The following is a 13,422-nucleotide window of genomic DNA, read 5'->3' as shown; positions in this document are numbered from 1 at the left end:
CAACATAATATACACACGCACACAATCAATATGTTATAGCTTAAAAACAAATACAGTATTGACAAATGACTTACCCTTGTAACGCTCATTTATTTACTCATGAGCGAGTAAAAACAAAAATAAGCAAAGAAGAGTCACTTGGTAGGCGGCATCAAAACTTCTGAAAGAATATCACATGTCTAAAAAGTTCGATAAAATGTGCACTTAATAACTGGATACCTCATTCACAGTAAATGGCATGAAATAACAGAGCTCTTATTATATCAGGGGCATCAGATGCGTCGATCCATTTTGTCTGTCACTCTGAAATAATGCTTGTATGAAGTTGTATCCCGGCTTTTATTCACAGATTCAATTACGTAGTTATCCGCATGCATTCGTAATTCCGACGCTTATGGTTATTCTGAAGGTTCGTAATTGAAGACTTTTTTACAGACAGAATGTCGGACTCACCGGACATCATTTTGTGGACGATCAACATGCATATAGCGTTTTGTTAGCCGTGTGATTACGCTTCGTAATTCCGAAGATCCGTTATTCTGAAGGTTCGTAATTCTGAAACACGTAAATTGCCGATACCTCGATGTAAGCATTATTTCAGACACTACTATTAGTTGACCGTTTAATGTGAATAATGGATCAAATCAAAGAGCAGTGGGTGTTTCATAAAGCTGTTCGCAAGATAAGAGCGACTTTATGAACGACTGGTGATGATCCTTTTTTTGGTAGATGGTATACACCATTGGCGATGGTTTAGCGCGGATAAGAAGGGTTCACCAGTCGTTAAACTTAAAGTCGCTCTTAACTTACAAACAGCTTTATGAAACGGCCCCCATCAGATTTTGAATTTTACGAAACATGATTTTTCTTTTGAAATTCAGATATCGGACATTAAAAAGTGGCATTTGGTAACCATTTTCATATTATTCTTACTCACGCATGCCTCGATCGTAGTAATACCGGGTGAAAGAGGAGATTTTAAGCTTTACAATGATTGGTCACTATCTATTGTTTTTATGAATAAGTTTTGATAAATCATCAATGATTTACGTTTACTATTTTTTATGGGAGGCGCTGCATTTACATCAGTAATCAGTGATTATCATGATAATGATGATGCTATTAGTATACAACAAACACAATAACAATGTACACTTCAGAAAATGCGAACGATAGACTACAGGCGTTAAAACTTGTAATATAGGCTCACTTAAAAACAATTCACATTATCGGTTAACCTATATATTTAAGAGCGGCGCCATGATGTTTTAATAAAGTGGGGGGGGGGGGGTAAAACGACGATCACGTCATATCTGGCGTCATTATCTTGATAATAGAAATACTGCACGGCGCAGATCTTCCCCTTTTACATGTTTTATTCCTTTCCCTACTTTTCTCCTTCACTGTAAAAACTGTGGTGTTAAAACTTACACCAATTGGTGTTAATAGAGGACCACACCCTATGAGGTGTTAAAATTACACCCTAAAGATTGAACATAACACCAAAGAGTGTAAATGTAACAACCAAAGGTGTTGTAATAACACCTATAGGTGTAAAACTAACACCACCAATTTAACACCGGTGTAAAATAAATGGTGTGGTCCTCTATGTACACCGGTTAACACCACATTTTTCGCTGTGTTTTTTGTAGTTTTTTCTTCTCTTTTTTTGGGGGGAATGATATTGGCAGCCTGATCTCAATAGTCTAAAGATTCAAGCGCCATCAAAACTAGATCGAGAGGTTTGAAGCTGAATCAAAGGACAAATTAATTTGGATGAACATCTTTAATGATGATCGAATGATCCTTTGCATAGTGCGATACAGTAATCATGATAATACATCAGGTGCTGTTATAAGTGCTATACAAATAATGTTAATTATCATTATTACTCTATGATACATAACAAGAGGAAAGAGTGCGAACGTACTAATACAAATGCTATTTGTCTCTTGACCTTCTTGATGATGATTACCGAGCCTACAGAAAAGAGTTTCGAAGGAATTATAAGAACGCGAACATCACGTACGGTTTGAGAAGGTTCTACGCACTTTGAGACCATTTATTTATTCATTTATTATTATTTCATCTTAAGAGGGGGGGGGGGGGGGTGCCTCATCTCCTTACCACATACCTGTAAATCACTGCTTCCCATCTTAGACACCACAATAATTCCGTCAATAATTGTCCCCCATTTCACGAGTTTATTTTTGCTTCCACAGATTTTTACAGGTTCCTTCATATTCCACACTCATTTATTGAAATTCTTATACAAGTATTCTATTTGTATTTTTATACTGAATTACTTTGCCACACTATATGTTATGTCATAATCAAACGTATTGTTTTTATTGTCTTCATATTTCGTTATTTATTTTTTGAAATATAAGAATAATTTCAAATAAAAAAACAGGTAAACATGACGGTGAATGAAATCAATTTTCATTAAAAGTTGACTGTTTTAGATCGTATACAGTTAATTTCTGGAACACTGACTTATAATGAGTAAATGTTAAGAAACTATGCAGTTAATCCAATTCACAGTGGCGTAAAGACAATAAAAATAAAATAAACAAGGAAAGAAAAGGAAAGAGAGAAGGATGAAAATGATATGGTTTTCTGAATACTATGTCGAAATCTGTCTCATAAATATGGTTTCTGTAATAAAAATGTCAAAATTTTGGCTCTCTCGCAACTTTTATTTGTATTCTGCCCCCCCTCAAAATTTTGCCTCATTACACACTGCCTGTTCATGCCATGATTATGACCAGGAATTGTTTTACTCTTGCCCCCCCCCCTGATCCCTGTTACGCCCCTGATTTTGATTCGTTAGTTGGAAGAGTCCTTTCCTGTTGGTAATATGCGTACTGGGTACACGCTAGTTTGATATCGGTGGCGCCGTTTTAGAGTTGTGTATAGACATGACCGGGAGACATGATCACTTTCACCGATGGCACCTCGAGTCGACGTCTGCTGAGGATTCACTCGGTCACGGTAGCACTTGTATGTAATTTTCAATTTCACGAAGGTATTCTTTAATAAGCTCGTAGATGAGCAAATATTCTTCCTGCATTATAAGAATAGAAATAGTGATATATGAAAAACTGTTTGGTATGATTTGGATTAATGTAGGGGGAGTGGTAATTGGAAGCAGCCATTCTTTGCCTTCTTTCAGAGTAGACATGGTAAATAGCTAGTCTGAGTGACGAATCATAGATATTGAGCGCTTGGGCTATGTGGGAAAAGCGCGTTATAAAGGTTAATTATTATTACTATTATTATACAGAGATTTTAGATTCTGAATTTGTTTAACATGCATTCCCCGCATCCTCACGGTAATAATAAAAGGTACCTACCTCTCTGAAAAGGGGCTGCTGAATATCACTTTACAGTGATGAATATGGAGGGGGGTGGGAGTTGAATATGAAAAACATATTACAAATTGTAATTTTTATGATTGTGTATAAGCCTTCACCTTTACTGAAAAAGTAGTTTCCGTGACCCCTACTTATACTAACAGGCGACAAATTATGATAATGGTTTACAGGCGAATCGAGGTACGTTGATTTGATATGTGAACACATCAATAAGCTGGTCATATAGACACAAACACACACACACACACCCACACCACATTTATAGGTTCTACACACTCACATCCAACCCCGTTCACACGCGCACTTTTTCTTTACGATGAAAAAAAAACACACTCCCCTATACAGTGCGTATCAAAAAAAGTTTACACTTTGAATAAGCCCTGGGAATTAAAAAATATAAAACATGTGGGTAAATTTTTTCACATATATTCTTGTGTTGGGTTTCATCTATCCAATGAAAGTGAAAGTTTTGAAAGAATGTTACACTTGAGTGAGCACTGTCCATTTTTGTAAAGCTCGCAGAAATCTGTTTGCGCAGAAATGCTTGTTTTCACTCTGTGTCATGGGGAATGGGTGAAATCAAACTTACCCTGCGAAGCATTTCTCATTCGTTTCCCTTGCACTTTTAGTCATTTGAAATAAAACGGATACATTCAAGCATTTTGTAACAATTTTGCTACCCAAATTGAAATATCGACAATTATATCGTCATTTGCTTGAATGGATCTATACCAATGTTAAAATGTGGAAAAATCTTCAAGATATTATATTACAGGATTTTTTCTTAGTGTAAACTTTTTTTTTGATACGCACTGTATAATGTATCACACATACACCCCGACACAAATATAATTGACAATATTGCTAAAGGTTACCTTGGTTTGTACAAAATGCATCCTTTCATTTCTAAGCATCTTCACCACTTTAAAGACATCCACAGCACCCTCTTCGTTTACTTGTGCAATGCACTCAAGCGTGCTACAGAAGACACCTGTTCGTCCAACCCCATTGCTATAAAATGGTGAAAATGTGTTAAAGTTATATTTTGATTGTTAATGAATAATACAGACTACAGAATTATAGCCTCGATCATAACGACAATTCAGACGTAGCTTCTCTCTCTCTAAAAAAACAACAAATGCCTAAATTTGCAAATTAACAAAGACAGGGAGACTTGACATAATATTGCCATCTACGTTTTCTATAAAATGTAGAAGTGCCGATAGAACAGGACAATTGAAAAGGTGTTGGACTGTTGAGAGCATTAATGTCGATGAAATATAAACAAAAAGGGAAATGAAATAAGGAAACATCTCTCTTTGTTGAAAACACCGTTAATTAATTTGGCGCTTTTCATACCCGAATACGGTAAATTTTAGATTATAAAACCAATAAACCCTTTTGAGAGCAGAACTGAACGAGAAACGCAATCAAATTAGAACGCCTTATGCCTTCTTTAATTTTCATTATTTTTTTTACTCACATGCAATGAACAAGAACTGGAAACCCCTCTGGAGCTCTTTTAAAAGCGTCCTCCACTTTTGCCATCAGATTGATTAGTTGAAGGGCTCGGTTCTTTAGTTGCCCTGCCTCTGTTGGCCAGTCGAGGAACTGATACTGCTTCACCAGATGACAAGTCTTGAAGGGGTAAATACATTTGTAGATATACAGGGTGTATAAAAAAATGTTTACACTTAGAAAAACTCCTGTAAAATAATACATCTGTAATATCCTGAACATTTTTCACATTTTAACGTTGGTACAGATCCATTTAAGCAAATGACGATATAACTGTCGAAAAATATTTCCGCTTGAGTGAGCACAACTTACTTTTGTAAAGTTAGTGAAAAATGATTTGCGCAGAACTTTGAAATAGTTATGCGAATAAAAGTAGACCTTGATCATGAAAAACATGCGGAATTTAGCTATTAAAATTGATTTGAAGATATCTTTTACCTTTTTATCTTGCTTCCTTGTCCAAAACACTTCAAAGAGTGCTTGCACCCCACCCCACACACCGAGGCCATCGTGACGATATTTGCTTTGCACTGAGCGGTAATTTACATGAAAATGCTAAGGTTTTATTTTCATTTTGTTAATCATTGTCAAGCTTGGGAAAAGTGTGGAGAAGCAAGTATTGAATTAAAAATGATTTGTAAACCCACTTTAAATGATAAAAGCTTAGTGAAAAAAATGCTGGAGATGTCTGATATAAGCTTTTTTTCAGATTCAGTTATGTCCTCAGATCCAGCTGGCACAAAAAGGGTAAAGGTTGTGCTTACTAAGTGTTGAAATTTCAATTTGGGTGGCAAAATTGTTACAAAATGCTTGAATGTATCCGTTTCATTTCAATTGACTAAAAGTGCAAGGGAAATGTATGAGAAATGTGTCGCAGGGTAAGTTCGATTTCGCCCTTTCCCCTCGACACAGCGTGAACACGAGTATTTCTGCGCAAACAGATTTCTGCGAGCCTTACAAAAATGGACATTGCTCACTCAAGTGTAATATTCTGTCAAACCTTTTACTGTCATTGGATAGATGAGACCCAAACCCAAGATCATATGTGAAAAAATTACCCACATGTTGTATATTTTTTATTCACAGGCCTTTTTCAAAGTGTAAACTTTTTGATACGCACTGTATAGAAGTTACCAACTCTGAACTATTTGATTTAATCAGTCGGGGGGGGGGGGGGGGGGTGGTTACCAAATTTAGAATACGCTTAATATGACCAAGTAGATAAAGGAATAGATTTTCCTGGGCCATTGAATAAAATTTGTTATAAACATTTTAAAGCTTCTGAAATCTTTCAATTTGATCGACTAATAGTAAACTTGTTATAGAAATTGCATTTTTTTTATTATATCCATTATTTACGAAGCGGTGATCACTATGCACCATATCTGTGGAGGAACAGGAACTACAGTACAGGCGAACAAATGTTTAATTTTTTAAATGATATTTTAAAAACGTAGGACGTAAAAGAAAGCATATACCTTTGATTTATTGCTGGTCACTTCCATCTTCCTTTCTATCAGCCCTCCTTTCTCAGTGACAGACAATGTAGTGACAGAGAAAGATCCAAAAGTAGCAACACCATCGTCCAGCCAGTATTGTGCATAACACTAAAGATATCACAATAAATATTAGAACGATAGGAGTAGCTCAAATTAAGGTTTTCCAGAGATATCTACCCTTTGAAACATTGGTGAGACCGGAAAACGTCTTTGCCGGGAATGGAACCTGGGGGGTGTTTCACAAAGATTTAAGCATGACTTAAGTCGCACTTAAATGCCGACGCGTACATGATATGCAACGCGCGATCTTATTGATTGTTACGCATTAGTGCGCTTCCTCATTACACGATCTGACCAATGCGGTCAAGCCTTTCATACCGTACGCAACTCGGTATTTAAGTGCGACTCTAAGTCATACTTAAATCTTTGTGAAACACCCCCAAGGGCCCCCAGCTTAGAACACCAGTGCCTGGGGTGGTATTCTGAGATCCATTTTATCTCAGATAAAATGAAATATTTTATCTCTGTTAAAATCAGTGAGATAAAATACCCTTAAAATCTCTCCGAATTGGTATTCTGAGAACCATTTTATCTTCATTTTATCTCTGTAAGACACCCCTATTTTTTAATCAATATCCAATTAGAAACGCGCTTTATAGCTCTCTCATATCACTCAACCAATTAAAATCCATTCCGCCAGGAGGTGTGGCAAAGGGGCCAGATTGCGTCAAGTTATACCGTGTTTACACAGGGACACGGCTCGGGGGTTCGACACGCGAGGCGTGCTCAACACGGCAATTTTATGCTGTGTAAACGCGATCAGTGTGATCTGCGAGCCGTGTCGAACACGGCTTTTTCGATCCTCCAAAATCGTAGGTTTCAACCCGCGAGCCGAGTCAGACTCGGCAAATTTTTCATGTGTAAACAGAAAGCCGTGTCGAACTCTTACCGTGTTTACACAGGGACACGGCTCGGGGGTTCGACACGCGAGCCGTGTCGAACACAGCAATTTTATGCTGTGTAAACGCGATCACTGTGATCCGCGAGCCGTGTCGAACACGGCTTTTTTGATCCGCCAAAATCGTAGGTTTCAACCCGCGAGCCGAGTCAGACTCGGCAATTTTTTCGTGTGTAAACAGAAAGCCGTGTCGAACCCTCTTGACCTAGGTCACTGCGCGCGCTTTCACTTGTGGCATTGTTGTTGTTCGCACGGACAAGATTCGATTCCGGCGGTGAATTTCCCGCCTTTAATTTGCGACGTCATAATTCTTCTTCCGTTCGAGATCCGCGAGCCGTGTTGAACTCGCCTTTTTATATGTACGTATAAACGCGATCACAGCATGCCCTCTTCGCAGCGTTCGACCCTGCTTGAGGATTCAACACTCGAGCCGAGTCATGTGTAAACACGGTATCTCTTGACCTAGGTCACTGCGCGCGCTTTCACTTTTGGCATTGTTGTTGTTCGCACGGACAAGATTCGATTCCGGCGGTGAATTTCCCGCCTTTAATTTGCGACGTCATAATTCTTCTTCCGTTCGAGATCCGCGAGCCGTGTTGAACTCGCCTTTTTATATGTACGTATAAACGCGATCTCTGATCCCTTCTTCGCAGTGTTCAACCCGGCTCGCGGATTCAACACGCGAGCCGAGTCAATGTGTAAACACGGTATTATTGACTTCAAATACGCTTGCACTATACGCTTGCGCGTCTTTACGGAGATTTCTTTTTAACTTTTTTTCGAAGTCTATATCGCATCTTTTCAAACATCATTTCAAAGACAGAATTAGTACAGAAAAGTCTTATGAAATACTCTCTGATTGTACAGGAACAACGTTAAGGTGTTATTCTCAATTAATATATAATTTTTCTTCATTTTCATGTCACCATTTGGGGTTAATACACCTAGAAATACTGGTGAAATCAACGTCGCAGAGATAAAATAGCCTCTACCCTCTTTTAAGTTTATTTTATTTTTCCTTCAAAGTAACATGGGCGCAAGCACATCATCTGCGTTGCAATGGCCAGATACGCGATGGGTATGTGTACGCAGGCATTGTTCTGTTGCGTATCATTAGTAGATACGCAAGATAAAATCTAAAATTTTATCTGAGAGATAAAAGAAAATATTTTAAAGATAAAATGACCTCAGAATACCACCCCAGAACAACTTGACCACAGACACATGTTATGTAACATATATAAAGCGAGTCAAGGGTTCCCCGGACAAACGACGTTGTTCGTTGTGTCATATTTCGATGAATAATTTAGATTGTACAACGCCTACTTAGCTTGTTGTACGCGATCAAATGGGAGGCTGAATGTTACACATTCGTACCGTTGCACACAAGACGTACCATCCAAAATGTACCATTGCACGGCTTTAGGAGGTGACGTCACAATGCGATTTCATTGAATAAGGTAACAATGCGCGTACAGCCCGCTGGCTAAATGCGCAATGCTGTCCAAGATCATGTGCGCTTGTGGGCCCGGCTTGTGGGATTTTGCTTTTTGCTTTCAATATTTTTGCTCCCTTTTCATAGATTACTGGAGGGAAAAACTCTTGTGTTTTTTCATATTTTCGCTAGATTCCGAGGCGTTGTACAACACAAATAGCGAATATTCTTATTCGTGCAATGGTGCGAGATTTTGCATTCGGTGAAAGAAACGCTCTATTCAACTCGGCTAACGCCTCGTTGAATAGAGCATCTTTCTTTCACCTCATGCGAAATCTCGCACCATCGCACTCATGCCTATTCGCTATTTGTATAATATACGGTAGCCTAGGTGAACGAAATGGAAGCTATTTAAGATTGGTCGCAGCTTCTCCTGATTTTGTTATAGGATAAAGCAAGCTTTCGACTTTCAGTCCTACTTTTCATCGAGAACAAGGTTCCTCCTTTTCATCACCGTGACAGATAGAAATATATATCTGATGTACAAGTTAAAACAGTTCCTTCAATCACTGTGCAGTTTCGGGTTTAATAAAATAATACTTTCAAAGTTATAATGACATTTCAATCAATTAACATTGGCTAGGTTTTCAATATTGACGAGCCGGCTTTGTCGAGAATGCGGGGCCCAGCTATGCAGGTGAGACCAAAAATGGGGTGTTGAAACTCAGTTGGTCATGGAGGACCAAACCTTGATGCCTAATTTCACTACAGAATTTGAACAGTTGGGTATATGTATAGATGATGAAAAAAAACCACTTGTGATTAATGATCTGAAATATAAGATTGCTTTGTAGAACTAGTAACATCATCATAGTAAGGACCATTCTAATCATTATTTTTAATGAAAGATGTGAAAAACGTGAAATACTATTACCCCCCAAATAAAAATATTCCTTACCATGTCACGTCTGTCAACATCATTAAGCATGATGATTACGGAGGGTTGATTGTAAAAAACCACGTCCCAGAAATCAGCGACTGTGTTAGGCATGGGCATCTGTGTGGTTATGAACCTGCATCGATTACCCTGTATACAATAATGGCACAATCAAAATGATAAACCAATCATAGAGGTGCCGTAGCCGAGAGTTCGATCCCTGGCCGCGGCACCTATGCCCGTGAGCAAGGCATTTAATCTCTTTTATCCTGCATTCAAATGGAAATGCTATACGCATTCTTGGCAACTAGGTGTGCACTTGTATGTTAAAAAAAATCTTAGAGATATATAAATCGATAGAACGTACTCATTCCTAGCAAAAGTGGTATGCCTACGGTTTCCGATTGATATGTGACTTTAGATTTGCAACAAAGTTTGTGATGCAAGGCAGTTAGTTGGACGCAGTTATGGGAAAATATATAAATTGTCTTGCTCGTTTACATAATATTAATTATGGCTGAATAAACGAGCCGCAGAACTTGCGACACGGAAGAAGTTGCCTAGGAAGTTTAGCTGAACAAATTACAGAAGTCAAGAACAGAGAGAACGTATCGTCAAATGCACGTCATGACAACCGAGGAAATCTCTGTCGAAAATTTGTAAATCAAACAGCGGGATGAGTCATTGATTCTGCACAAACGATTTTTCTTAAATCAATTTTTCTATCAGAGCTGAAACTTAGGACGAAACTGTTCATCCTGTTTCCAATCTGGACAAAGACTTCCAAGCTTTTCGAGCATTTTCAATACATTTGCTCTGTTCTTGAATAATTTGTCCTTTCGACATTTTTTAGAGGCTTACCGAATTTGCAATTACCTCTTTCCTTGATTAAAAAACTTCCAATTTGAACATTTAACATCTCACCTTAACATAGCTGGCATCGATGAAGTTTGACCCTGAAGAGCCTTGAGACTCCAGGATTACTCGGTTCCGGTCAACTGGATTTCAAGGTGATAGTTAAAAGATATGAAGGAATTATTTCATCTATTTCATCATGAACTTCTTCCACTATTATAACTTACATATCTTTAGTGACAAAACCCTTTTTATCACATCATGGGGGAAAATCATCTTTTTAATGGCAAGATAATATACATTAATTGATATCCTTCCGAAAATCGAAAAACCACAACACAATATCTAACAAGGGGAATTTCTCATTTTACATAATTTTTGGATGTAATATTTTTTCATTTATACTCCTTTCATGCCTTTCACGTAATTTGGGGATTCAAGGTTTTGCTGACGAAACGGCTCTGTGCGATGAAATCATGTGTTATTTAAACTAGGCTCCGATTAACATGATTAATAAAATACTGGAGACAGCGTTTTGACCTACTTAATAACAAACACCACAATTGCCACAGGTGCGTATTTTACAACTTATAATTTAAACACATTGGAGAATGTCTGCTTGGCAAAGAAAGGTGCCCGATATAAGTGTTTGCTGATGCTCTCAAACGTTCGTTTATTAATTTTTGTTGAAAATCAAATCGTCTGCTCCTTGAACATGACATATTAATATGACAGCTTCAATTACATGGATGGCTGTTGGCATTACGACTCTTTGACCGGTTGCATTTCTCCAAACCAGTTCTTACCAACAATGCTGAAGGGTCAGGACAAATCCTTGCTAGGGTCTACAAATGAAAGAAATATAGAGGGAAATAAACATTTTAGATTTATCAATTAATTCATTCAAATTTATTTATTTATTCATTCATTCACTTGATTATCTTTTTATCTATTCATTTGTTTTCTTTCTTTATTAAACACTCGTATGTAGATAAAACACCCTATCACCAAATAGTATTTTGCGTTGGGGGTCCTTGAAAAAGAATACCCTAATTTTAGATGGATTTTAAATGGATTTTAATGAATATAATTTCCATACTCTTACCTTCTGTAAACTGTTCAAGGAATGAAATTAATGTTTGTTGGGATACGATATTACTACTATTAGTATATTACTCACGAGGAACTCCTCAGAGAACATGTCAGTGAGCCTATTGCTCTCAACAAAGGTGATAAACTCTGAGACAGGTACTGGGAAACGGCGATCTTCTGGCTTGTCCTTTACAGATTCCTCTACTGCAGTTCTTATTACTTCGTAATCATGGTAATCCTCATCTAAACCTTCTCGAGGAGTTGGTAGGTCCACTAAAGGGGTTTGCTCTGAAGGTTTCATTGATTGACTAGGTCCTGGATCTCCATACTGCGGGAATTGATCTTTTGCCTCTCTGTTTTTATCTTTAGAATGCGGTTGAAATGAAAAATATAGTGCTTTATTTGGAAGGTTCACTCAAAGGTTGTTATCAGGAAAACCTTTCATCAATATTTTCGTTTGACAACTTTACTTGATCTGATTGGCTGAGCATCATTTCCTTGGTTACTGTCTTGTAAAACAGGATTTGTCGTCGGATAAAACATCTGACAAGTCCTTTCACGAAATGCTCCCCCAGGTCGACAACACTCATCACAATCAAATTGTATTGTGTTTAGTTGCCTCCTCAAAAGAAGTTACCAAGAGCAGGAGGACAGTCAACTACAAAAGCTTAAATTCAGAAAAGTACAAAACCTGAAGCCCGGTTCTGATATTACGTCTTCTAAACCATTTAAATGCGTTCTTTTTGGTGGCTACTCTTAGGCATGGCTGTGAGAAACAATGGAAGCCTGTTGATATTTCTGTTCAGGATAGGGACCCTATAAAATCACATCGGAAAGGAGAATTAGGAGTGATTCTGAGTAAGAAATTATATCTATTTCGTAACTTATTTCGATAAGAATGATCTGGCGTTACCATACCAGTGGAAATGCTCTTAATGAATCCATCGGTGTTGCAAGTCACAGGTTTGGAAACTGCGTCGGATCGATTTCTAAGTTAAAATTCACAAGAAAAGAAAAATGGATTGTGAAAATGATCAATAGCAGGTGTATTACGAGTAATGGTAATTATGGATGTAAATGGTGATTAAAGGTGACGTTCAACCTCAAAAGTTGACATGCGTTAAAGGAGAAAATTCAAACAAGATCAATACTAAAGCTTCATAAATATCCGATGCAACAAATTTTTTTTTAGATTTTTGGGTAATTTCACAAAAGCTATTGTAAATGAAAGATATTGAAAGTCTGTCCTCATTACCATATAGCATAATTTAGCTCTTAAAGAGCGTGTATATTGTTCAAAATTGAACTAGAAAAATTAGCACTCCGAATCGCAGTCGATATCAGTGGCGTAGCTACGGGGGGGGGGCCTGGGGGGCACCACTGGGGGGGGGGCACCACCACCCCCTGAGATTTGGTGTGCCCCCCGGAAAAAATTAGCAGAGCAAAAAAAAAGAAAAGAAAAAAGGGAGAAAGAAGAAAGAAAAAGAAGAAGAAAGAAAGAAGAAAAAAGAAGAGGACAATAAGAGGAGGAAGACGAGTGAATGAAATAATGTGATGGGAAGATTTGCAATTAAACAAAAATCTTTTCATGTTACTATATAAAATTTTTGCTGGCGCTTCGCGCCATAATTGCCTGTTCGATGGGATTCATATCTATATTCATATCATATCATTCCTATGCTCAATAGGCTGATGTGGAGCAAGTTTTGAAGTCAATATGCAAAACCTTTTTTAGCTGGGACATCGAGCTT

General features: G+C 37.7%; 1 protein-coding gene across 1 annotated transcript in view; it reads right to left on the bottom strand.

Moving 5' to 3' along the window:
• Positions 1-1,633: 1,633 nt before the first annotated feature.
• The window catches only part of LOC121424198, a 71,150-nt gene continuing 59,361 nt past the window's right edge, over positions 1,634-13,422 (bottom strand). The window contains exons 17-25 of the mRNA XM_041619808.1: positions 12,590-12,660; positions 11,760-12,034; positions 11,325-11,424; positions 10,649-10,722; positions 9,746-9,874; positions 6,374-6,502; positions 4,861-5,015; positions 4,253-4,388; positions 1,634-3,067 (exon numbers count right to left, since the gene is read on the bottom strand). Coding sequence (XP_041475742.1) covers positions 2,990-3,067; positions 4,253-4,388; positions 4,861-5,015; positions 6,374-6,502; positions 9,746-9,874; positions 10,649-10,722; positions 11,325-11,424; positions 11,760-12,034; positions 12,590-12,660 — 1,147 coding nt within the window. The 3' untranslated portion in view covers positions 1,634-2,989. The remainder of the gene's footprint in view (positions 3,068-4,252; positions 4,389-4,860; positions 5,016-6,373; positions 6,503-9,745; positions 9,875-10,648; positions 10,723-11,324; positions 11,425-11,759; positions 12,035-12,589; positions 12,661-13,422) is intronic.

The sequence above is a fragment of the Lytechinus variegatus genome, chromosome 11 (genome assembly GCF_018143015.1).
Source record: "Lytechinus variegatus isolate NC3 chromosome 11, Lvar_3.0, whole genome shotgun sequence".
Classification (NCBI taxonomy): Eukaryota; Metazoa; Echinodermata; class Echinoidea; order Temnopleuroida; family Toxopneustidae; genus Lytechinus; species Lytechinus variegatus.
The sequence above is the reverse complement of the archived record's forward strand: the minus strand, read 5'-3'. Positions and strand labels throughout refer to the sequence as shown.